The sequence below is a fragment of the Neofelis nebulosa genome, chromosome 15 (assembly GCF_028018385.1).
Source record: "Neofelis nebulosa isolate mNeoNeb1 chromosome 15, mNeoNeb1.pri, whole genome shotgun sequence".
NCBI lineage: Eukaryota > Metazoa > Chordata > Mammalia > Carnivora > Felidae > Neofelis > Neofelis nebulosa.
The window spans coordinates 73,136,531-73,159,567 of record NC_080796.1 but is presented as its reverse complement, the minus strand read 5'-3'; the positions used below and the strand labels follow the sequence as shown (position 1 = coordinate 73,159,567).

The 23,037-nt window shown below is 49.0% G+C and overlaps 1 protein-coding gene and 2 long non-coding RNA genes across 7 annotated transcripts in view; 2 read left to right on the top strand and 1 right to left on the bottom strand.

Moving 5' to 3' along the window:
* The window catches only part of FCRL5 (Fc receptor like 5), a 37,717-nt gene extending 15,633 nt beyond the window's left edge, over positions 1–22,084 (bottom strand). The window contains exons 1-7 of one of the 4 annotated variants that reach the window (XM_058701538.1): positions 21,869–22,084; positions 11,525–11,545; positions 10,049–10,303; positions 7,897–8,151; positions 7,331–7,615; positions 5,641–5,913; positions 2,709–2,987 (exon numbers count right to left, since the gene is read on the bottom strand). In XM_058701538.1, the coding sequence (XP_058557521.1) occupies positions 2,709–2,987; positions 5,641–5,913; positions 7,331–7,615; positions 7,897–8,151; positions 10,049–10,303; positions 11,525–11,545; positions 21,869–22,010 (1,510 nt within the window). In that variant the 5' untranslated portion in view covers positions 22,011–22,084. The remainder of the gene's footprint in view (positions 1–2,708; positions 2,988–5,640; positions 5,914–7,330; positions 7,616–7,896; positions 8,152–10,048; positions 10,304–11,524; positions 11,546–21,868) is intronic. The other 3 variants (XM_058701540.1, XM_058701539.1, XM_058701541.1) reach the window with 3 other exon arrangements.
* On the top strand, positions 8,032–9,635 carry LOC131496204 (uncharacterized). The gene is made up of 3 exons (XR_009254380.1): positions 8,032–8,146; positions 8,281–8,319; positions 9,402–9,635. It is a non-coding gene; the product is annotated as an uncharacterized LOC131496204 (long non-coding RNA).
* On the top strand, positions 10,289–11,673 carry LOC131496202 (uncharacterized). 2 transcript variants are annotated; one of them, XR_009254378.1, is made up of 2 exons: positions 10,289–11,236; positions 11,473–11,673. It is a non-coding gene; the product is annotated as an uncharacterized LOC131496202 (long non-coding RNA). The 2 variants fall into 2 exon arrangements; XR_009254379.1 differs by having other exon boundaries at positions 10,289–11,252.
* Positions 22,085–23,037: the final 953 nt, after the last annotated feature.

The following is a 23,037-nucleotide window of genomic DNA, read 5'->3' as shown; positions in this document are numbered from 1 at the left end:
CCTTCCCGCAAACTGTCTTTGTCGTTTCTTTGGGGCACAGTCCCTTAAAAAAGTACATAGTTTTGTCAGAGTATCTGCCTGGCTCACAGTGAAGCTTCCCAGCTCACAGACAGTTGTCTGCAAATCTAGGGCTCATGAACTTCTGCCCACGTGCAGGAGTGGATGCAAAGATCAGTGTTCTCTTCCTCATCTTGCCTCAAAGGCTTTTTGTTCGTCGTTTTATGAATGCCGACTGAGGACCCGCACTGTGCCAGGTGCCAAGTAGGCACAGGTATGTGGCGGAGACCCAGAGTGACAAGGCTCTGTTCTCATGAAGCTTACAATGTGGTTTTGAGGGAGGCAGGCAAGAAACAGGGGATAAAGAAGTTTGAGGCACTGCTAAATTTGAGAAGAAAATAAAACGTGGTAACGGGATGGACGGCGCCTTAGGGCTGGGGCCTTTCCTAGGTAGGTTACATTCCGGCTTCGGAGCCTGGGTCTCACAACACTTAAATTTCTTAACTAATCTCTTGACCCCACAATTTACGTTGGGGCAATGTCTGCCTTTGGTCATTCGTGATTTCTGTGAGCTGAGACAGAGGTTGTCCAGGAGCAAGAGAGCCTTCAGATCTGTCTGTTCAAAGATAAGACAACTCCACCCAGACTCACGTGTTCCTAAGACCAGCACGTTGCCAGTTTACACACTCACCAGCTGCTGCCTCCAGCCGCAATCGTGCTCCGACTCCTGCCCACTCCCATGGCCCTGGCAGTGCCTCCCCTCGCGCCGCCGGGAGCGACGGTGAAGCCGTCGGGTGGCGCTCTCCCCCGGGGGGCCGGGCAAATGGGCCCAGCTCGGCAGCACGCCCCGCTCTGCCCCCGCTGTCTTCTCTGGGGCTCGGAGGGATGCTAATCACCGTCTTGCCTAACTTCCAGCATACGGTGGAAACAGTAAGACAAAGGCAGTTTACACATTTTGCCTGAATTACGAACCACATTTTCATAGCCAGAGCCAGAATTCAGATTTTCTGACTCATACTTAGATCGGACGACCCAAGTGTTTTCAAGTACGCTGGCTCTTTCTAGGAAACCCCAGAGTCCCTGCCGTGCACACGGGTCCCTAAAACAAGTATTTTCTGAACCGTAGTTCGTGCTGTGCTGTGTCGTCTCCACGATTTTGTTGGGCTGGAGGTGGGCAGTGCAAGGCCTGTGGCCCCCAGGGCCTGGCTGCCCGCCCGGTCCTACCGCTGCCTTGGCTCGAGCCATCTGGCCCTGGAGGCCGGGCAGAGGCTGAGATACACGGCAAGGAGTCGCAGCCAGAAGCCGAGAAGTTGATGCCGGCATGGCAGAGGTCACGAGGTGGAGAGAAGGGAGGGTGCTTAGGAGCAGCAGGGATGACGGTGGGGACACAGGAAAACAGCTGGTGGCCTGCGAGCAGAGTGAGCTTTGAGCTCGTCACAGGCCAGTATCACCTGCTCTGGAGAAATAAGTGATTTTCTGAGAGATCTCCCAGCTCTTCCTTGTGCCTGCAAGTGTTGTCTTGTTTTTCCCGCTCCCTGGACGTCCACGAAACAACCCTCCCCTCTGGGGACACCCGGTCTCAGTTTCCTCATGATGTAGAATGGTCTGGTGAACCCTGCTCATGGTTTTTCCATCATCCTTCTATTTCTCATAAAAACAGATAAACCAACAGGGGCGCCTGGGTGGCTCAGAGGGTTGAGCATCTGACTTCGGCTCAGGTCATGATCTCACGGTTACGTGGGTTCGGGCCCCGCCTCGGGGTCTGTGCTGACAGCTTGGGGCCTGGAGCCTGCATCCGATTCCGTGTCTCCTTGTCTCTGCCCCTCCCCTACTCACCCTCTGTCCCTCTCTCTCTCTCTAAAATAAATAACATTAAAAAAATTAAAAACAAAAAAACGGCCAAACCCACAAACAACTGGGCTTTCACTCCCGAAGAAGCAAAGATCCAAGTGTAAACAGAAGCAACTTCACTCCAAACGTGATGCCACCTATTTGGGTGGTTACATGGGTCACCATGAGCTGTATGCCTCTGATTTGTGTGCTTTTCTGAACGTATGGCATATTTCAACAACAACTTAAAAAATGGGATACGATAAAATGAAACTTATTTTCACGGATTCAGGCAAAAGATCACGGAAACTCCAGAAAACCCTTCCTCCTTCCCTCGTCGACCCTGCCGTGAGTGCTTCAACGGCTTGGGAACTCTGGACCAGTTGCGGGCTTGCCGGCTACTTGGCTGCGTGACCCTGCTCGCAGCCAAGTGCACGCTTGAGTGTTAGTGCTTCTGGGCACTGGGTTAAGAAAGAGTCTCCGGGGGACGGGATCTACAGAACATGCGAAAACCTCGGAGGGAATGCATTCCTCTGGTAAAAGCTGGGAAGTCCCTTGAGCTATCCAGGGGTCAGGCTGAGCCAGGGCTGGGAGGGCCAAGGCCCACAGCTGGCTGCCAGGGGCGCCACGTCGGGGAGGTGGAGACTGCGAGGAGATCCGTGCAGACTTCTGAAAGGAAAGAACCGTGTGAGAGGCAAGGACTGAGTCAGCGCCCCCGGGGTTCAGCCACGAAACGCCGCCTGCAAAAGCAGAAGACGCAAAGGAGAAGGGAGTCTGGGTGTGACGGCTGCCTCGCCACTTGTCGCATCGGGCCTCAGTTTCCTCTTCTGTAACACAGTGGCAAAACAGAGATGAGTGGCTGACAAGAATGCAGGGCTTACCTTTGACAGAGAGGCTCTTGGCCTCACTGCGCTGGGGCCCGAAGCCATTGTCAGCGGTACAGAAGTAGTTCCCAGAGTCCTGCACCGTCACAGTGACACGGAGGGACACTCCTCCTGCAGACAGGACCGACCTGCTCCCCAGGCTGATATTCTCGTGATAAAACTTGTACAGGGTGCGAGGCGAACCTCTCTCGGCTTTACAGGAAAGCGTCACTGTATGTCCTTCAGGAACCGAGGCCCCACGGGGGCTGAGGGCGAGGACAGGACGAGACACGGGGACTGAGGGAAAGAATCTTCAGTCAGCGGGTGCTGGGCCTCCTCCCTGCACATTTCCGGTGCTGGCCGGGCTTCAGGCCCTGCCTTCCACGCGCCCCCTTCTCCCCATCCGCCCCCCTTGAGGTGACCCCACTCCTGTTTTCCGGTGTAAATGACGCTCTTGTGGAGGAAGTCCCTTCTTTTACCCCTCCCTGTTCCTTCCTGTGGCCCTGGAAGAGCTGCCCCCACCTGCCCACCCCAGAAGAAGCCTCCTCCTTCTCCACCTGCCTCTGTCCCACACACAGGTTCTCGGGCTCCACCGGCTTCTTCCAAACTCCATGTAGACGTATTTAATCCTCTCCACATTAGAAAATCAGCAAAGCACGGGGCGCTCGGGTGACTCGGTTGGTTAAGCGCCCAACTCTTTGTTTCGGCTCAGGTCATGATCTCATGGTTCGTGGGTTCGAGGCCCATGCTGGGCTCCGTGCTGATGAAGCCTGCTTGGGATCCTCTCTCTCTGCCTCTCCCCGGCTTGCTCTCAAAATAAATAAATAAACTTTAAAAAATTTAAAAAATCAACCACAGAAAACCTTCCGCATCTCTGTGTCCTCTTCCCCGTCACCCCTTTCTCCTGTGGACGGATTTCTGAGAGAAGGGGCCTACGTTTCCTGTCTCCGTTTCTTTGCCTCACACTCCTGTTTTTGTCTGTGAAAACCTGCTTTTTTTGCCTTATCGCCACCAATCTATAACGTTGATCTTCCGCCTTTGCGATTATAATGAGGATATAGCGCCGTCACATCTGCATCTGCTGTACGGGTGTCTGTCGTGTATAATTTGTAAACACATGCATGCAGGCACTAACTATCAAACAAGCCAATGGGGCAGGTGCTATTACTGCCCCTATCTTACAGAAGAGGAAACTGAAGCCCAAAGCAGTCAACCGCGCAGCTGGTAAGCGAGGCAGCGGTCACACCCAGACTCCCTTTTCTCCTCTGCGTCTCCTGCTTTTGCATGCAGCGCTTTGTGGCTGAACCCAAGGGAGGTGACTCAGTTCTTGTCTCTCATCAGCTGGCAGCTCTGCTTTGTCTGAAGTGGCCACATCTTCTGCTTCAAATACGTTCTTCCCTTGGTTTCTGCGGTTTCTGGGTCACGGCGCCTCCTCCCACGAGCCACGGTGCTCAGGGCCCTTCCCCTTCGGCGGGGCTGGCCTGAGGTCCTGTCTGGCCTCTCTTCTGGAGCCTCTGCTCTGCTCCTGGTGGCTCCCAGGGCGGGCTCTTCTCTTTTCTGCCATCCATTCGTCACCCCGGTGCCCCGAGTGATCTCTCCGGTGTGAGTCCCGATCGCGGAGTCCGGAGCTCCCTTTGGAATAAGGCCCAAGCCCTGAGCATGGGTCTGAGGCCTCCTGCCGCCCGTCCTCCGCCCCTCGGCCCTTCCACGCTCGCTGCACTCTGCACCGCCAGCCTCCCGCCGGGTCCTGGACGGGTCCCTCGTTCCCGCTGCGGGTCCTTCGGGGCCTGCCTCCGCCCGGGTCCCAGGCTCTCTCCCAGCCCTCAGCTCCCCCGCGAGCTCTCCTCGAGTCCTGTCCCGGGCAGTGCAGATCGGGGTGCCCCCCTGCCCCCACGGCCCGCAGGTACTCGTGGGCCTCGGCCCGGGGCTGGCCGGGGTGCCGGTCCACACCCGCCGGTCGCCCCCAGAACCGTGCGCAAGGCCGGGCCCGGCTCGCCTCAGGCCTCTGCAGACGGCTCGCACCCCGCGGCGCAGCGCTAGCCGAGCGCATGCGCCGTCACGTAGGCACTTCCGCCGCGGCGGGCGCTTGCGGTGACGTCACTGCCCGATGTCCTCGGGCCTCTGGGTGTTCGCAGCGCGGAGCCCCTGTCCTCTTGGTCCGATGCCTCCGTCGGGGCTCCCTGGCCCAGTTCCGTACGACCTTCTGCGCAGGAGCTGCGGGAGCGGCTGCACTCTGGCTCGTCACCAGCCTGGTTGTGTGTTTTCTCCAGAAGCGGAAACTGAGGCTGCGTGGGTCCTGCGCCGGGACCGGACTGCGCATGAGTACATCCCCGCCCCCAAAGGTGCGCCCGGAACTCGTTCTGCGTCGACGGTACATCGCAGAGACTCGAGGCTCCGCAGAAACCGGGTAGGTTCGTAACTTTTTCGACACTCGCCTTTGTCACCTTGGGGGCCTTAAGGCCATCGGCCGGGGGGGGGGTCATCCGTGCCCCCCAGACTCGCTCTCCCCTGCACTCCTGCTCCCCGGCGCCCGCGGAGGAAACGCTGATCGCGCCGCGCGGGCTGAGGACCTTTGGTGGCTCTGTACCCTGCTGGGATCCATACGTGATGTTCAAGAGCCAAGTGATCAAGGTGTGTGGTGATCAATAATTGATGTCACCTCTGGGCCCCCGGGACTGATTCTGCAGTTACTGAGAGCATGTGCGAGGATGGGGCCTCGCAGGACGAGGGGTGGGCACGAGAAAGCACCGGGCTCCTCGGGTGGGGCCGGGAGGGGGGCTGCGGTGCGGACGTCCCGGGCTCTGATGGAGCCTGCACTGTGCCAGCGACCAGGCGCAGAGAGGCAGGCAGCTGTCCCCGGGAACATCGGTGGGCCTTGGAGGCGGGAGCGCACCACCGGAGGGCTGGGGGAAGGAGGCCGAGGATGGAGGGCCGCAAGCCCAGGACTTACCAGTCACGGTGAGGTAGACGGGCAGGCTGCGTTGGGCACCCAGGCCGTTGTCCGCGGTGCAGTAGTAGTTTCCAGAATGCTCTGCCCTCAGAGACATGACGGACTTCATGCCCCGAGTGGGCTCCATCTTCTGGATGACGACTTCTTCGCGAAGGAACTGGTACAAGATTGGGAAGGAGCCACTCTCGGCTTTACAGGTAAGCGTCACTGTATATCCTTCAGGAACCGAGGCCCCATGGGGGCCGAGGGTGAGGACAGGACGAGACACAGGGACTGAGGGAAAGAATCTTCAGTCAGCGGGTGCTGGGCCTGCTCTCTGCACGTTTCCGGTGCTGGCCGGGCTTCAGCCCCTGCCTTCCACGTGCCCCCTTCTCCCCATCCGCCCCCCTTGAGGTGACCCCACTCCCATTTTCCAGGGTAGATGATGCTGTGGTGGAAGAAGTCCCTTCTTTTACCCCTCCCTGTTCCTTCCTTCTGCCTGTGACCCTGGAAGAGCTGCTCCCACCTGCCCAAGCCCTGGGGTCTTCCGCTCAGTCCCTGTTCTCCGCTTCTCCACTCGCTGGGGCTGGGCTCAGTGCACCACCCTTCATCCTTTCCCTTCCAGATTCACACACTGTTCCAGGATCCCCTCCTCTGTCCCCGCACTCTCCCCGCATCCATCCTGACCCCCTCTGTTTCCCTTGGAGAAAACAGGGTCAGGAAGAGGATGGGAGGCCTGTGTGTTTCCAGAGGCCAGGACTGGGGTCTGCCTGCTGAGTACTGGCCCAGTGCTGAATGAAGAGTCTCCTTAGGCCGGGCTGGGTTAGGCAGCCATGACTTCCCTAAGGGCCTTGAGTGCCCTGGTCAAGGAGTGGTGGTTTCGGGGGTCCTCCTCACCCCCGACTACATCTCTGGAGTGGCTGCGATGTTATTACCCATCTCTGTATCCTACGAGGATGTGTGTGTTGGTTATTGTCAAAAATTAACTGCTAATTGGGAAAAGATACTTCTGCATCCCTGGGAGAAAGAGAGATGGAGACAAACAGGGAGGGAGGGAGAGAGAACGAGGGAGGGAGGGAAGAGACGCTGCGGACACATTGAAGGGCGTGATGGTCCTGGGCTGGACAGAGCACGAGGCCCACGATAGACAGAGAGAGACTCTTGTTCAGAGATGTGGGAGACAGCAGAGACATCAGGACGTCACTGGCTGCACTGTATTCCTCCAAAATACCTGTGTGGAAGCCCTAACCCCAGAGGTGGCTGTATTTGGAGACGGGGTCTTTGAGAAAGTAATTCAAGTTAAAGGAGGCTATAGGTGGGGCCCTAATCAGGTCAGATCGGGGCTCTGTTAGGACTCGGTGAGAAGCCCAGTTAGGACTCGGCGAGAAGCTGGCCAGCTGCAGGATGGAAAGAGCTCTCTTGAGACACCAACCTACTGCTCCTTGATCTTGGACTCGTAGTCCCCAGGGCTGTGAGAGAATGCACTTCTGCGTGCAGGCCATGCAGCCTGAGCAGACCCACGCAGGTGACTTGGGGAGGAGGCAGGAAGCGGGTAAGGCAAGAGATTGGTTGGGAGGCAGTACAAGGCCCGAAGAAGCCGGAGGGGCTGGGCTCCAGTTGACCAGCAGGACAATCAAGCACTGATGTGCGGCTCCGCCTGGCTCCTGCCCCGTCCCCAGGTCCTGGCGGATCAGAACCCGCTGACACTCACTCTGCACGCGTAGCTGGGATTTCTGGCTCTGTTTGCAGACGCCGGAAGACCCTCTCTGGACCTCGCACCAGTAATACGGCGGGTTTCTGCTCCTCGTGGTGAGGGTCGAGATTTTCAGAAAGCTTTCCAAGCCCAACTGCAGCATGTGGTCGTCTTTGAAGAAGCGGAACCAGAGTTTGACGTCTGACCTCAGCGGAGGGAGCTTGGTCTTGCAGGTCAGGGTCACTGACTTCCCAGAGACGCTCGGTGAGAGGCTGGCTGTCAGCACGGGACGTGGAAACAGCTCTAGAGAAGGATCACAGCGGTCCCCAGAGCAGTGAGGCCTGGAACTGCTCTGGAGAGAAACACAGCCCGTCTGCAGCAGCCGCGGAAGGTGCACGGCAGGCAGGGGGGAGGCCGCTTTCCATCCGCAACCCCCTTCAGCTCAAAGCACTCCTGCGCTTCCTCCGAATCTTGCAGGAGTGAGCCCTGAGGTGCGGGGGTATCCCAGCCCACCCTTCTCACCCTCTGCTGCCTCAGGGAGCGTCCTTTCAGCAAGCCCGTCTCGCAGATAACGAAGGCTTTACCTTGGACTTCGATGTTGATCGTGTTGGAAAAGTAGGAACAGCAGCCATTCTTAAATCCGGAACAGTGATAGTCTCCGTTATCTTTGAGACTTGCTTGCTCGATGCGGAAGTCGGAACTTTCATCAGAGATGCTCAGGACCTCGCCCTGCCTGTGCAGTGTCATGGTATCCAGAGTGATTTCTGCATTTGCTCGGCATCTCAGAACCACAGAGTCGCCTTCAAACACGAAGGGGGGAGCCTGCAGGATCAGGTTCTCTGCAAGACAACGCGAGCCTGGTCACTCGGTGCCTTCTCTTGATTAGTGTCCCCAACGGATTTTCTAGGATTGGGATGGGGGAAAAGAACGCATAAAATAACTACAATCCACTTTTATTCTGATTTTAGAGTGAACACGTGTCCTGAGAAGACTCGGAAAGCAGAAATGTAAGTACAGATCCCTTCCCGCCTCGCGGCCCAGATGTGGACGTGCACGTGTCGGGTGCTCTTTTCCATGGGCACGTACATGAGAGTGTGCCGTGTTCTCTTTATGAAACTGCAGCAATGTTTGTGTCTTTGACAACCTACTCTGCTATGAACCCTTCTCTAGGCCGTCAGTCTCGCTACCGAACCTGGCTTCTAACGGCTGCAAAGTTTCCCTTCAGTGCAATGCCATGTAATTTACTTAATGAGCTTTCTTTTCTTGACCGTTCAGCGTCCTTCGGTTTGGGAGGAGTGTGTCTATGATTCCAGTAGGTAAAATGTTTTTTTTTTTTTTTTTAATATTTATTTTTGAAGCAGAGAGACAGAGTGTGAGCGGGGGAGGACCAGAGAGAGAGGGAGACGCAGAATCCGAAGCAGGCTCCAGGCTCCCAGCTGTCAGCACAGAGCCTGACGCGGGGCTCGAACCCACGAACCGTAAGATCATGACCTGAACTGAAGTCGGCGGCTTAACTGTCTGAGCCACCCAGGTGCCCCTCCAGTAGGTAAATTCTTAAGAGGGGAATTGCCAGCTCAGAGAGTTAGATAAGCATCTCATTTTCTCCTTGTTACCATACTGCTTCCTTGTTCATGAAATCAGAGAACATCATAACTTGCTTCGAATTCAAACAGGTGGCTTTATTTATTATTCTTTCTGGGGTGCCTGGGTGGCTCAGTCAGTTAAGCATCAGACTCCCGATCTCACTCAGGTCGTGATCTCACGGTTGGTGAGATCGAGCCCTGTGTTGGGCTCTGTGCTGGCAGGGCAGAGCCTGCTTGGGATTCTCTCTCTTCTTCTTTTTAATTCAGAAGGAAATTACACCAAAATAAATCAGAATCTCTTTACATAAAAAAACAAAAACCAAAAACAGGTGGCTTTAGGACACAGGGAAAAAGAGAAAGGTTTCTTCTTTTTTTCTTGTTGTCTGTATACATTATACCCTTGCACAACATGGGGGTAGGGCACCGACCCCCCCATACAGTGGAAAATCTGAGTATTATGCGTTTTGTGACATTAGCATGTATTTTGTGTGTTCTCTGTATCATAGACCGTATTGTTGTAAGGAAGTAAACTGGAGGGAAATGTTATTAAGAAAATCATCAGGAAGAGAAAATACATTTACAGTCCTGTCCTGTAGAAAGTCTGCTGGGAAGGGGACCCATGCATTTCAACCCCGTGGCATTCATGGGTCAGCTGTACCTCTGTCTGTCTGTCTGCCTATCCATCTGAAAAATCCTCATGCTGCTTATTATTCAAAATAAATTTTATAAGTTTGAAACTACACGTGTGGGGTGCCTGGGTGGCTCAGTCAGCTGAGCGTCCAACTTCAGCCCAGGTTGTGATCTCACAGTTTGTGAGTTCAGGCCCTGCGTCGGTCTCTGTGCTGACAGCTCAGAGCCCGGATCCTGCTTCGGATTCTGTGTCTCCCTCTCTCTCTGCCCCTCCCCTGCTCTCACTCTGTCTCGCTTTCAAAAATAAAAAACAAAACATTAAAAAAATTAAAAAAACCAAAACTATACGTAGATTCAGAAACCATTCAAATAATTTGCTTCTCCAATTTTCTTTGACCTGAGCAACAAATCTCTGGGTCTCATCTGTATAGATTATTATTCCGTAAATATAGGCAGCTTCTGGGTAACTGTGTGGTTTCTAAAGAAACTGTGGTTTCTTTGTTTTCTTTCTTTTTTTTCTCACCTGAAGAAAAGGTCAAGCTCACATGGTCACTTGGGAGCGAGTCCTGGGTCTGGCATCTGTACTGTCCGGAGTCATGGACCTCCAGGGTGTTTCTTGGGGTTTCGCGTAGTATTCTACCCTCGCGGTACCAAAGGAACCGTTTTATTTTCTCTGGAGCGTGGAAATGCAATACGTGACAAGTCAGGGTCACTGTCTCTCCTCTGAAGGCGACGGTCCATGGAGGATGGAGGGAAATCACGGGTTTGGACGCAGCTTCTGAGGAAGAGAGAGACAGAGCCTGAGATGGGGACGCCTGTGGTTCCCGCCGCGGCCGTCTGCGTGGGACGGACCCGAGGACCAGGCTTAGGGGGATCCCCAGGAAAGCCCCCCGGGAGGGTCAGTGGTTGCTCACGGCTGTTTGTGGATTGGAGCCCCCAGGGGATGGCAACGAGAGAAATGATTTCACGCCGACAGTATAAGCAGCGGGGTTCATCGCCGAATGTCAGTGGGATCAATGGTCAGTTGGCTTTTTACGGGCGCTAGAGAAGGCCGCCCCTGCCCTCCTGCTTCATCACGTCCACCGACTCATGGGGACCTCCCAGGGAGCTGTGCACGTCACAGGTGTGCACTTTCTCTCACGGGATAAATCCTATTTTCCGAAGGCTTTGGCACTGAGTAAAGCTTGAGAGATTAACTTGTCTAGCACCTTCGTGTCACAGATGATGTTTCAGATGCCCCGAGACTCTTGTCACAGCTGATTGTGGCAGAGCAAGGAACAGACAGGTCGTTTGCTGGAATCCAGAAGTGAGCCAGACAAGGATGAAATCCCGGGGCAGCTGATTTCGGGCAAGGAGAGAGGTTGTATTGCCGTTCGCGAATCCTCAAATATCCAGGACATTCTCTGACCCAGGGGAATGGTGGTGGGAGTCAGAACTAAGAAAATGTGTGACACAGATAATATGTCTTCTCCCCCAGTTCCTATTTTGGGTGCATTTCTTCTTTTTGAGGGCCTGGTTGCTGGATGTTCTTCTGGAGGAGGAACATTTCTTGCAGGATTTTACTTCTAAACGTGTAGAGAACGTAGTATTCCTGCTCGTGTCTTCACAGTGCGATGCTTACAGAGACGTTTTTCGAGCTTGCTGATGGGAGAAAACCTTATCCCAAGCCCTGCACGTTTGCCATGGAGTTGAGGACGTCCTGCATGGTCAAGTGGGTTCCATCTGCGGTAGGGTTAAGTTCAGGGTCTACCAGAGGCCAAGAGCCGCTTGTGCATTTCTTAGTTCTTCCAGGGAGAGCCGGGGGGGGGGGGGGGTGCGTGTGGCTGTCCTGGCCCTTGGGTGATGCCAGTAGAGCACGTGACACTTTCACATCCCTTCTGGTCTCGGCAAGAACAGGAGCTATTGGAGACCCTCAGACAGACATTGCAAGCACCTCGTGTTTTTTAGGGAGACATTCTTATCCAGGGACACCCAAAGAGCAAAAGAGACGAGAACTCACCAGATTTTCCACGGACAGGAGCTGCAAAATAAATAAATTAGCCAGAGATGAACACAGAGCAAGGATTCTTCGGTTTTTCAAAAGTCATAGCTGTTGTTTTCTGTTCATTTTATTATTTCTTTCAATAGAAATTCATTAAAAAAACTTAACAGACACTTGTCAAATGTCTCCTTCTCCTTGGACTTCTAAGATGAATAAAAAAAAAAAAAGGTACCTGCTGGCAAGGAGTTGACGGCTGGGGGAGCAGAAGCGCGAAGCAAAATGACGTAGTGCGGAATGGAAATTCAGTAGTAGAAACACACACGGGCGTCTTGAGGGCGGAAGGGCCAGCGGGGCCGGTGTGTGTGTGTGTGTGTGTGTGGGTGTGTGGGTGTGTGTGTGTGGTGAGGGGGATGGGCTGTGACACGTACCTGAAAGAGTGATCCTTGAGAAAACTGAATGAAAACAGGGGTCAGCCAGGCAGGGGTGTCTGTACCTGGCAAGACATGGCGGAAAAGGTAAGAAGGGCAGCAAGGGCACCGAAGTGGAGAAGTAGCACTGGTGTTGAGGGGGGCTGAGACGGAGTTCTGGAAGGAGGGGAGTGAGGAGGAGTCGGGTCGGAGAGGCATGCAGGGCTCACGTCATGGCTGGTAAGTAGCTGTGGTTTTCTTCTAAAAGCTGCAGTGTTACCATCATCAACAGGGAGCCATGGAAAGGCTTCAAGTAGGAGAAGGGTAGGGTTAGCATTTGTAACTTCGATGGAGCATTATGACGGTGGGTAGACGTCCGAGAGACCGGACGTGAAGCAGAGAGGCTGATGAGAAGGCAGGGGCGAGAGATGATGATGTTTACTTTTCTTCAGAGGGCTTATCCCAGATTGTTTGCTTGTTTACTTTCCCACCTCTAGAATAGACGTTCTGTAAGAGCAGGGGCTTCTTGGGTTTGTTATATGCCCCCCTGGATCTACAACAGTGCCTGACATTTAAGAGACATTGTGTAAATATTGAATGTGTATTTATTAAGTAATGAATTAAGTAACTAAGTGAATAGAGGTAGGAGGTACAGGTTTGAGAAATGGGTAACAGGAAGACAGAGGAGGCAAAGTTGGCAAGTTTATAAACTGCCTAGACACTCCAGATGAGGGACCGTTCGTTTATTCAACAAATTAAAAAAAATTTTTTTTAATGTGTATTGCATTTCTGAGACAGAGACAGAGCTAGAGTGGGGGAGGAGCAGAGAGAGAGGGAGACACAGAATCGGAAGCGGACTCCGGGCTCCGAGCCGTCAGCGCAGAGCCCGACGCGGGGCTCGAACTCACAAACCTGAGCCGAAGTCGGTCGCTCAACCGACTGAGCCACCCAGGCGCCCCTATTCAGCAAATTTTAAGATGCCGACTATGTGCCAGGGCCTGGATAGGACAAAGGAGATCCAGCAGTGAGCATGTCCGTCTCACATGAGGCTGGCGGGGAGAAGTAATCCAGACCTACGAGCTTTAGAGAGAACAGCGGATTATTTCCCATTGCCCAAGCATCTTGGTCACCGTGGATTTCGTATTGTTTTAAATGTGGCTGAAATTTTCCCGAGTATATTCTACGTGGTAGATGTTTACCTGTAGTGTTTTAGGTGATCTTGTCAACATCTCTGTGAAGTACGTTCTGGGATCATCCCTGTTTTACAGGCTGTAAACTGGTTTAAGTAGCCAGTAGGCAGCAGAATGGAGTTTGGGGCCATTTGTCTGAACACGGGCTATTTGGCCCCAAAGCATGTGCTCCAGGCCATTACCCTAACCTGTCCCTCTGTGTTGGCACAACGTTGGGATGTCCTTCTATTTCTGGAGTGTTTGGTGCAGCTTTTTCCTGCCACTGGGCCCCACTGCACGTCTGCCTCCTCTAGCTCCTGCTCTGTCTGTCTCCTGAAGGCATTACCAGCTCCTTGGCATGCAGTGTGGTATTTGCTTGCACCACTGTCAGTAACTTTGGACATTTATTTAACTGGGCTCTTGTTAGGCGGATGTTTCTTGTACACTGGGTTTGCTGGAGGCCTACTTATTTATTTATTTACTTATTGTGTATTTATTTTGAGAGAGCACAAGCAGGAGAAGGGCAGAGAGAGAGGGAGAGAGAAAATCCCAAGCAGGCTCCGTGCTGTCAGCACAGAGCCTGATACGGGGCTTGAACTCCTGAACTGTGAGGTCATGACCTGAGCCGAAATCGAGAGTCGGATGCTTAACCGACTGAGCGCCCCCAGGCGCCCCTGGAGGCCCTTTTAGATCATGAGCTTTCTGAGCACAGAAATGCTGCCTCCCATGCTTTCCCATCATTCTCAGCACCCCGTACAGGGCTGTGCATACGTGTCACTAAAAATTTTTGTGAAATACATGAGTAAATATTTTATTCTAAGGTTTTCAATGTTGGTAAAAACAACCCCCTTTGTGTGTGTGAACTGATAGAGACTGAAACACACCCACAGATGCAGTTAGTGCCGTGTACTAGAAAAATGACACGAGGGGCACCTGGGTGGCTCAGTCGGTTGGGCGTCCGACTTCGGCTCAGGTCATGATCTCACGGTCCGTGAGTTCGAGCCCCGCGTCGGGCTCTGTGCTGACAGCTCAGAGCCTGGAGCCTGCTTCGGATTCTGTGTCTCCCTCTCTCTCTGACCCTCCCCCATTCATGCTCTGTCTCTCTCTGTCTCAAAAATAAATAAACATTAAAAAAAATTAAAAAAAAAATGACACGAGTGAGATGATGGAATAGGCGTTCTCCAACCTGTGTCTCCCACAGAAGCAAATGTTTGGCAGCCATCCATAGATAAAAGCGGGGAAGCTTTGGGGCCTGGGCAGGAGATTGCACAATCCCATTGGAGCCCAAGACCAAGGAGGACCACTTTGAAAAGGCGGGCACATGCCCTGGTAGAAGACTCACTGACTGTGAGCCCAGCTGCAGACCTAGAGCTGCCTCGTCTTTCTGGGGACTCAAATCTGGTCTCATTTGTTCATGGTCTTGCATCTAGATCCTATTGCCGAGAGACTCGAGAGGAACCATCCCCTTCTTCGCCCCAGCATCATGGCCCGCTGAGCTCAGACCCAACTGTTGTTGCCAAGGTAGTCCTGTGACCCCAGCTCCAGTGCCATTCTGCTGCAGTCTAGAGGCAGTCTTGGCCATCTAGGAATCAGCCTAACTCAGTGGGAGAGTACTCAAGGACCCAGCAGAAATGAGAGCCGTTCATACCCCTGGCAGTGGAACCGCCAACTGCGGACCCAGCAACAGCCGTGAGATCCAGCTCCAGCTCTGTTCAACCATATCTTGGAGGCAGCCTTATAACCCCAGGGAAGCCGCAGAAGGTATTTACCTTCCAAAACCAGTCTGTGAAGGTATCAGCTCTTCTAAATAGAGACACCAATGCAGGGTTGCACTGATCATGAAAAGTCAGGCAAATGTGACAACATCAGTGGAAACGAATAAAGCTCCAGCAACTGACCCTAAAGAAAAGGAGATTCATGAGCTATTTGACACAGAACTCAAAATAATAGTCTTAAGGAAGCTCGGTGAGCTATAAGAGGACACAACTAAATGAAATCAGGAAAACGATACACAAACCAAATGAGAAGTTTAACAAATAGAAAACATGAGAAAGAATCAAACAGGAATCTTGGCACTAAAGAATACAATGACCAAACTGAAAAATTCAGTAGTGGCAACAGCATAATTGGTCACTTAGGAGAAAGAATGAGCAAATTTGAAGACAGGCTGTTTGAAATTACCCAGTTAGAAGAAAAAGAAAAAATGAAAAAGTGAACAAAGCTTCGGTGACTTCTGGGAAAACAATAAGTGAATCAATGTACCTATTACTGAAGTCCCAGAAGGAGCAGAGAACAAGAACAGAAAGATTATTTAAAGAAATAACGACCAAGAACTTCCCAAATCTGGGGAGGGAAATCTGTATCTAGGTTCATGGTTCCCAAATAACCCCTAACAGGCTGAACATCAAAAGGTCTAAAGTGAGGCACGTCATACTCAAATTCTCAAAAGTCAAAGACAAGGAGAATTTTGAAATCAGTAAGAGAAAAACAATGCATCAAAGAGTCTCATACAAAGAACCCCCCCGTAAGATTTATAGTGGATTTCTTTAGCAATATCGTAGGCCAGGGTAGAGTGGGGTCATATATTCGAAACACTGAAAGAAAAAAAAAAAAAACACACTGCCAGTCGAAATACTATACCCAACAAAATGAAGGAGAGATAAAGACTTTCCAAGACAGGGGCTCCTGGGTGGCTCAGCTGGTTAATCATCTGACTTCTGCTCAGGTGCTGATCTTGCAGTTTGTGAGTTTGAGCCCTGCGTTGGGCTCTACACTGACAACTCAGAGCCTGCTTGGGATTCTCTGTCTCCCTTTCTGTCTCTGCCCCTCCCCCATTCATGCTCTTTCTCTCAAAAATAAATAACATTAAAAAAAACCTTTCTGAGACGAAAGCTGGGGGGAATTCACCACCACTAGGCCCGCCTTGTAAGAAAAGCAAAAAGAGTTCCTCAAGGGCACTAAAGCAAGGACACTAATTAGGAGCGTAAAAACACACACTCCCTGGTGAAGGTAAATGTATAGTCCAATTCAGAATCCTCTAAATATGGTACCTTAGTGCATTCAGTCTGCTATGACAAAAATACCATCGTGGGTGGCTCGTAAACGAGAGAAACGTATTTCTCACAGTTCTGGAGGCTGGAAAGTCCAGTATTAAGGCACCAGCAGGTTCATCTCTGGTGAGGGCCTGCTTTGTCATAGATAGCCATCTTCTCATGTAACGCGGCAGATGGGTGAGCGAGCTCTCTATGGTCTCTTTTATAAGGGTACTAGTCTCATTGCCTTGCAGAGCCCTAAAGACCTAATCACCTCTCAAGACCTCACCATCTCCTAAAACTACCACCCGACAGGTCGGAATTTTAACGTATGAATATTTGGGGATGCATATATTCAGACGATAGCATACTGTGTGGTGATATATAATCACTTTTAACTGTAGCATAAATTAAAAAAGACAAAAGTATTACAGATGACGATAGCTACAATCATTTGTTAATGTATGCAGACTATAAAAACAAGGAGATTGTGACATTAATAACTAAATGTGGGGAGGGAGAAGAAAAAGTGTAGAGTCTTTATATGTGATAGAAATAAATTTCTTAGCTTAATTGACTGTTATGTTTAGTATAAGCCTCACAAAGAAAAAAATCACAAGGAAATCACAAAGAGAAAAAAAAAACTGCAGTAGATAACACAAAAGATAAAAAGAGAAGTTAAAGCATACCACTACAAAAAAAATCATCAAATCACAAAGGAAGATAGTAGGAGAAGGAAGAAAAAAAAGGAACTACAAAACAGTGGGAAAACAATGAACAAAATGGCAATAGTAAGTCCTTACCCATCAATAACTGCCTTTAATGTAAAAGGATTAAATTTTCCCATAAAAAACGTGGGATATCTGAATGAATAAAAAAATCCAACTGTGTGCTGCCTACAAGAGATTCATTTTTCATTTAAGGGCACACATGGGCTCAAAGTAAAAAGATGGAAAATACATTCCATGCAAATGGTAACTGAAAGAGACCAGGAGCAACTCTACTTGTATCAGACAAAACAGATTTTAAGTCAAAAATTGTAACAAGAGACAAAGAAAGTCACTATACAGGGGTAAAGTGGAATTAGGAGGATATGCAACCATAAATGTACATGCACCCCATATGAAAGCACCTAAATATAGAAGACAAATAAGAGAACTGAAATAAGGAATAGTGACAATACAATAGTAGTAAGGGCCTTAATACCCCATTTTCAACAGTGCGTAGATCATTCAGACAGGAAATCAATAAGGAAATGGCAGGCTTGTACAAGATTCTAAACCGGAGAGTTTGCATATCTAACATGTACACCTGATGGATGTATACAGAACATTCTATCCTACAGTAGCAGAACACACATTCTTCTCAGGTGGTCATGAAACATTCTCCAGCACAGATTATGTATTAGGTTATAAAACAAGTCTCAGATTTGAGAGGATTGAGTTTTCTGACCACAATGGTATGAAACTAGCAATCGTTCACAGGATGAGGCTGGAAAATTCACAAATAACGGAAGCGAAGCAACACACTCTTGAACAATCAATGGGTCGAAGAAAAAATCTAAAGGGAAATCAGAAATTACCTTGAGTGAAATAAAAATGGAAACACATTGTAAAACCTATGGGATATAGCAAAGCAATTCTGAGAAAGAAGTTAATAGTCATAAATTCTTACTTTAAGAAAAAGATAAAGCCCTCAAATAAAAAAAAACCCCTAAAATAAAAAAACCCCTAACTTTATACCTTGAGAAACCCAAAGTTGGCAGAAGAAAAGAAATAATAAAATTAGAGAATAAATAAATAGAAGATAAAAAATAGAAAAGAAAACAAAACAAAACTAAGAGCTATGTTTTCAAAAGATAAAGTAAATTGACAAACCTTTAGGTAGACTAAGAAAAAGGGAAGACTCAAAATCAGAAGTGAGAGGAGGCATTGCAACTGATAGCACAGAAATATTTAAAAAAAGACTCCTATGAACAGTATATCCCAACAAATTGAATAACTTAGAAGAAATCAATAAAGTTCTAGAGACATGCAATCTACCAAGACTGGATGGATCTTGAAGAGATAGAAAATCTGAACAGACCGATAACAAGTAAGGATATTTAATTGTTAATCAACCCCTCGCCCCCCAACAAAGAAGTCAGATGACTTCACTGGTGAGTTCTACTAAACACTTAAAGAATTAACTCCAAACCATTTCAAAGGCCTCCAAAAAAATGAAGAGGAGAGAACATACTTGCAAACACATTTTGTGAGGTCAGCCAAATAAGCGTTCTACAGGAAAACAAAATTACAGGCCAATATCTCTGATATACATAGATTTAAAACAATCCTAAAATGGAATGCTAGCAAACAGAAGGAACATGTGAGATTTGCCCCTGGGATGACCCAATGTGTGCAATGCAATAAAGGTGATACACTACGTTAACAGAATGGATGATAAAAATCATCAGATCATCTAGGGGCGCCTGGGTGGCTCAGTCGGTTAAACATCTGACTTCTGATCAGGTCATGATCTCACCTGAGCAGATGAGGTTCCTGAGTTCAAGCACCGTGTTGGGCTCTGTGCTGACAGCTCGGAGCCTGGAACCCGCATCGATTCTATGTCTCCCTCTCTCTCTGCCCCTCCCCCACGCCTGCTCTGTCTGTCTCAGTCTCTCAAAAATAAATGTTAAAAAATTTTTTTGAAAATCATAGGATCATCTCAATAGATGTATAAAAAGCATTTCACAAAATTCAACACGTTTTCATGATTAAAAAAAAAAAACTCTCAACAAATTATGTCTAGAAGGAAAGGATCTCAACGTAGTAAAAGCCGTAAGAGATGAACCTATAACTAACATCACAGTTAATGGTGAAAAGCTAAAAGCTTTTCCTTTCAGTTCAGGAAAAAGGCAAGAACGCCCACTCTTGCCACTTACATTCGGTATAGTCCTGGAAGTCCTAGCCAGAATCATTAGGCAAGAAAAAGAAATAAAAGATGTCCAAACCAGAAAGGAAGAAGTAAAACGGTCTCTGTTTGCAGATGGTTATCTTATATATAGAAGACCCTCAGGACTCCACGAAAATACTGTTAGAACTGATAAGCAATTCAGTACAGTGGCAAGACACGCAGTCAATGTACAGAAAAAGGTTACATTTCTGTATACTAGCAACAAACTATTTGAAAAAACAGGAAAACAACCCCACTTCCATTAGCATCAACAAGCATAGAATATTTAGGACTAAATTTAACCAAGGAATCGAAGAATCTCTATACTGAAAACTATAAAACATTGAAAGAAATGAAAGAAAACACAAATAAATGTAAAGACATCCTGTGTTTACGGCTTGGGACAATTAATATGTTAAAACACCACATTATCGAAGCGATCTACAGATCTGATGCAATCCCTCTCAAAATTCCAATGGCATTTTTCACAGAAATAGAAGAAAGGATCCTAAAATTCGTGTGAAGCCACAAAAGATACTGAGAGTCAATGCAATACTGAACAAAAACAAAACTCGAGACCTACTCCTTGACTTAAAACATATTACAAAGATACAGTCATCCCAACTGGCACAAAAGCGGACATATACAGCAATGGAACAGAATCAAGGACCCAGAAAAAAATCCACACATTTACAGCTGACTGACCTTCAACAAAAGTGCTAAGAACACACAATGGGGAAAGAATAGTCTCTTTTGTATACTGTGCTGTTTTTATTTGTACAAAAATAACTCAAAGTATATTAATGACTTACATGTAAGACCCCAAACTGTGAAGCTGCCAGAAGAAAACATAGGTAGGAAGCTTCTTGACATTGGTCTGGGACACAATTTTTTAGATATGACCCCCAAAGCACTTGGGAACAAAACCAGAATAGACAAATGGGGTTGCATCTAAGTAAAAAGCTTTTGTACAGCAAAGGAAACCATCAACTGCATGAAGAGGTAACCTGTGGAATGGGAGAAAGTATTTGTAAGTCATGATTCTGATAAGGAGAGTTCCTTATCAGAACTGTATAAGTTCCTGTATAAGGAACTCTAACAAATCAACAAGAAAACAAATAGCCTCACTGAAAAACAGGTAAAGACCTGAGCAGATATTCTCAATAGAAGACATACAAATGGCCAGTAAGTACATGAAAAGATGCTCAACATCACTCAGTCATCAGGGAAATGCAAATCAAAACCACAATGAGATATCACATCACACCTGTCAGAGTGGTTATTATCATGAAGACAAAAGACAACAAGCATTGGTTAGGAAGTGGAGAAAAGAAAACCCTTGTGCAGTGTTGGTGAGAATGCACTTAGTATAGCCATTATGCAAAACAGTATGGAAATTCCTTAAACAATTAAAAATAAAACTATCATACGATCCAGCAATCCCATTTCTGGATATATATCCAAAGGAAATGATACCAGTACCTTTAAAAAAAATCTTTCCTTAAGTTTATTTATTTTGAGAGAGAAAGAGAGAGTGGGGAGGGGCAGAGAGAGAGAGGGTGCTTCACCTACGGAGCCACCCAGGTGGCCCGGAAATGTTACCAGTATCTTGAAGAGACACCTGTGTTCATTCCCACGTTCACGGCCACATGCTTTGCAATAGCCAGGATATGGAAACATTCTAAGTTTCCATACCAAGGAGTATGGAAGTCCACCAACCAAGGAATGGATAAAGGAAATATGACATATATGTATATATATGATGGAGTATTATGCAGCCTCAAAAAAGAAGGAAATCTTGCCATTGTAACAGCATGGATGAATCTGGAGGACACAACGCTAAGTGACACAAGCCAGACCCAGAAAGATGGATGCTGTGTGACCTCACTTTCACGTGGAGTCCAAAAAAGTTGGAACTCACAGAAGCAGAGAATCAAATGGTATTTCCCAGCTGGTGGGGGAGCCAGGGAGGTGTGGACCCAAGGAAATGAACTTTCACTTACGAGATAAATAAATCCTGGAGACCTAATGCACACCACGGGGACCATAGTTAATAAGAACAGACACTCGAAATTGGCAGGGAGAGTAGATCCTGACAGTGAGTTCTTAGCACACACGCGCACAAAAGGTGAAGTGAAAAGATAGAAATGTTAATTAGCTCAATTGTGGTGATTATTTTAACAATAGATGTATGTCAAAATATCATCTTTTGCATCTTAAACATGTACAGTTTTTATTTGCCAATTATACTTCAGTCAACCCCGGGGGAAAGAATGTTATGTGCCCCAGGCTTTCCCCGAGCCTCACTGCCTTCCCTCTGGAGCCCTGCTGTCCCCCTCCCCCTGTGATCTTTATCTGCCCATCACTGCCGGGGTTTGCCATGGTGTAGGGGAAGGAGACATCGTTGTGTTAGAAACCGTGCCCTTCCGTGCCCAGGACCAGGATCTGGGCTGGTCATACAAGCAATAGATGATCTCCTTTGCAGAGAAACAAGGAAGGTCTCCTCTGAATCAGGCAATGGGAACAAGCAAACAATACATTTTCTGGACTTCATGAAGTAAGATTTATCTCAGAAAAACAACGAATAGATCCTTCACCGTGTGGTCACCGGGTTTCCTTCTCTGTAAGGGTGAAGGTTTATCCCAGCTCCCTCCACTGCTTCAGACTCAAGGGAGAAACCCCTGAGCTGGATGGGGAGTCCCGAGAACAGTCTCCCCTCGCAGGAGAGAACGTCTGAGCCCCATGAAAGGGCCAGCCCCGGGGTGGAGAGAGAGGCTGTCCCCGTCCCACCTTGGTCCCGCGTTGGGCACTTGTACTCACCCAGGACCAGCACTGACACCCACAGAAGCATGAAGGCCCGGCCTGCCCCGGGATGAGGCCAGACGAGGGCTTTTCTCAGGAGTAACAGGGCTGGTTTTGATTCTTGAGAAGCACAGCTCCACAGCAGCCCCGAGGAGCTCATCTGAGAAAGTTCTTTTTCGAAGAGCAGGTCGTGCTAGTGAATTAGAAAGAAGGAAGTGGCACTACCCTTCTTTAACTGAGAATCAGAATGTCCTGCCCTATGACCAGGGTGAGAAAATAAATTCTAGGCTTAAAAAAACACACACGGCTCCGTGACCCCACATCTCTAAGGCTGGGAAATTACCTTAAAGGAAGTATGTGCAGATTGTCTAAGAGAATGTTTACAGCGGTGTCGTTCATAACTGCCCAGAACACTGAAAGCACGTGAAAGGTCATGAATACGGGACCGTGGATGAAGATTCTGTACATGTCTGCGGCGAGATGCAGTGCAGCCGTTACGAAGGCGATCAGCCCACATGGAGAGGCATGCAGCACCCTGGTGAGTGGGAAGAGAGAGCCGAGGAGTGGGTTGGTACTCGTAATATCGTCCCAGCGGGGTAGATGTGACAAATAGAACACGTGTGTGCAAGCTGATACAAATACGCTGTTTTTTTTTTCCTGGAAAGTATACCTAAGATAGTATTTGTGTTGATAAGAACTGTGGATGGAAAGGAAATACTTCATTTTATGGCTTTCTTTACTCTTTTTGCTTATTTTTTTTAAATGTTTGTTTATTTTGAGAGAGAGCGTGAGCCAATGGGGGAGGGGCAGAGAGAGAGGAGCGAGAGGATCCCAAGCAGGCTCTGCTCTGTCAGCACGGAGCCCAACGTGGGGCTCGATCCCACCAACCGTGACACCATGACCTGAGTCGAAATCAAGAGTCGGGTGCCACCCAGGCGTCCCTATATTGTTTGAGTCGTAAACAACCACTATGTTAATAATTAGTGACAAATACTATGTTGGTGCATTGCTTTGATAACTTGCAAAAGTCAAGCTTTCATCCTGGCATACTGGTCAATGAAGATCCCTAGGACATTAGTAGCATGAGGAATGTCACTTTCTTCATTTCAAGTAGTGTTTCTCACCTTTTTTCTCCCCCTGGGCCCACACCTCGGTCCTCCTGAGGGGACGTTTAATTTCATGCGGAC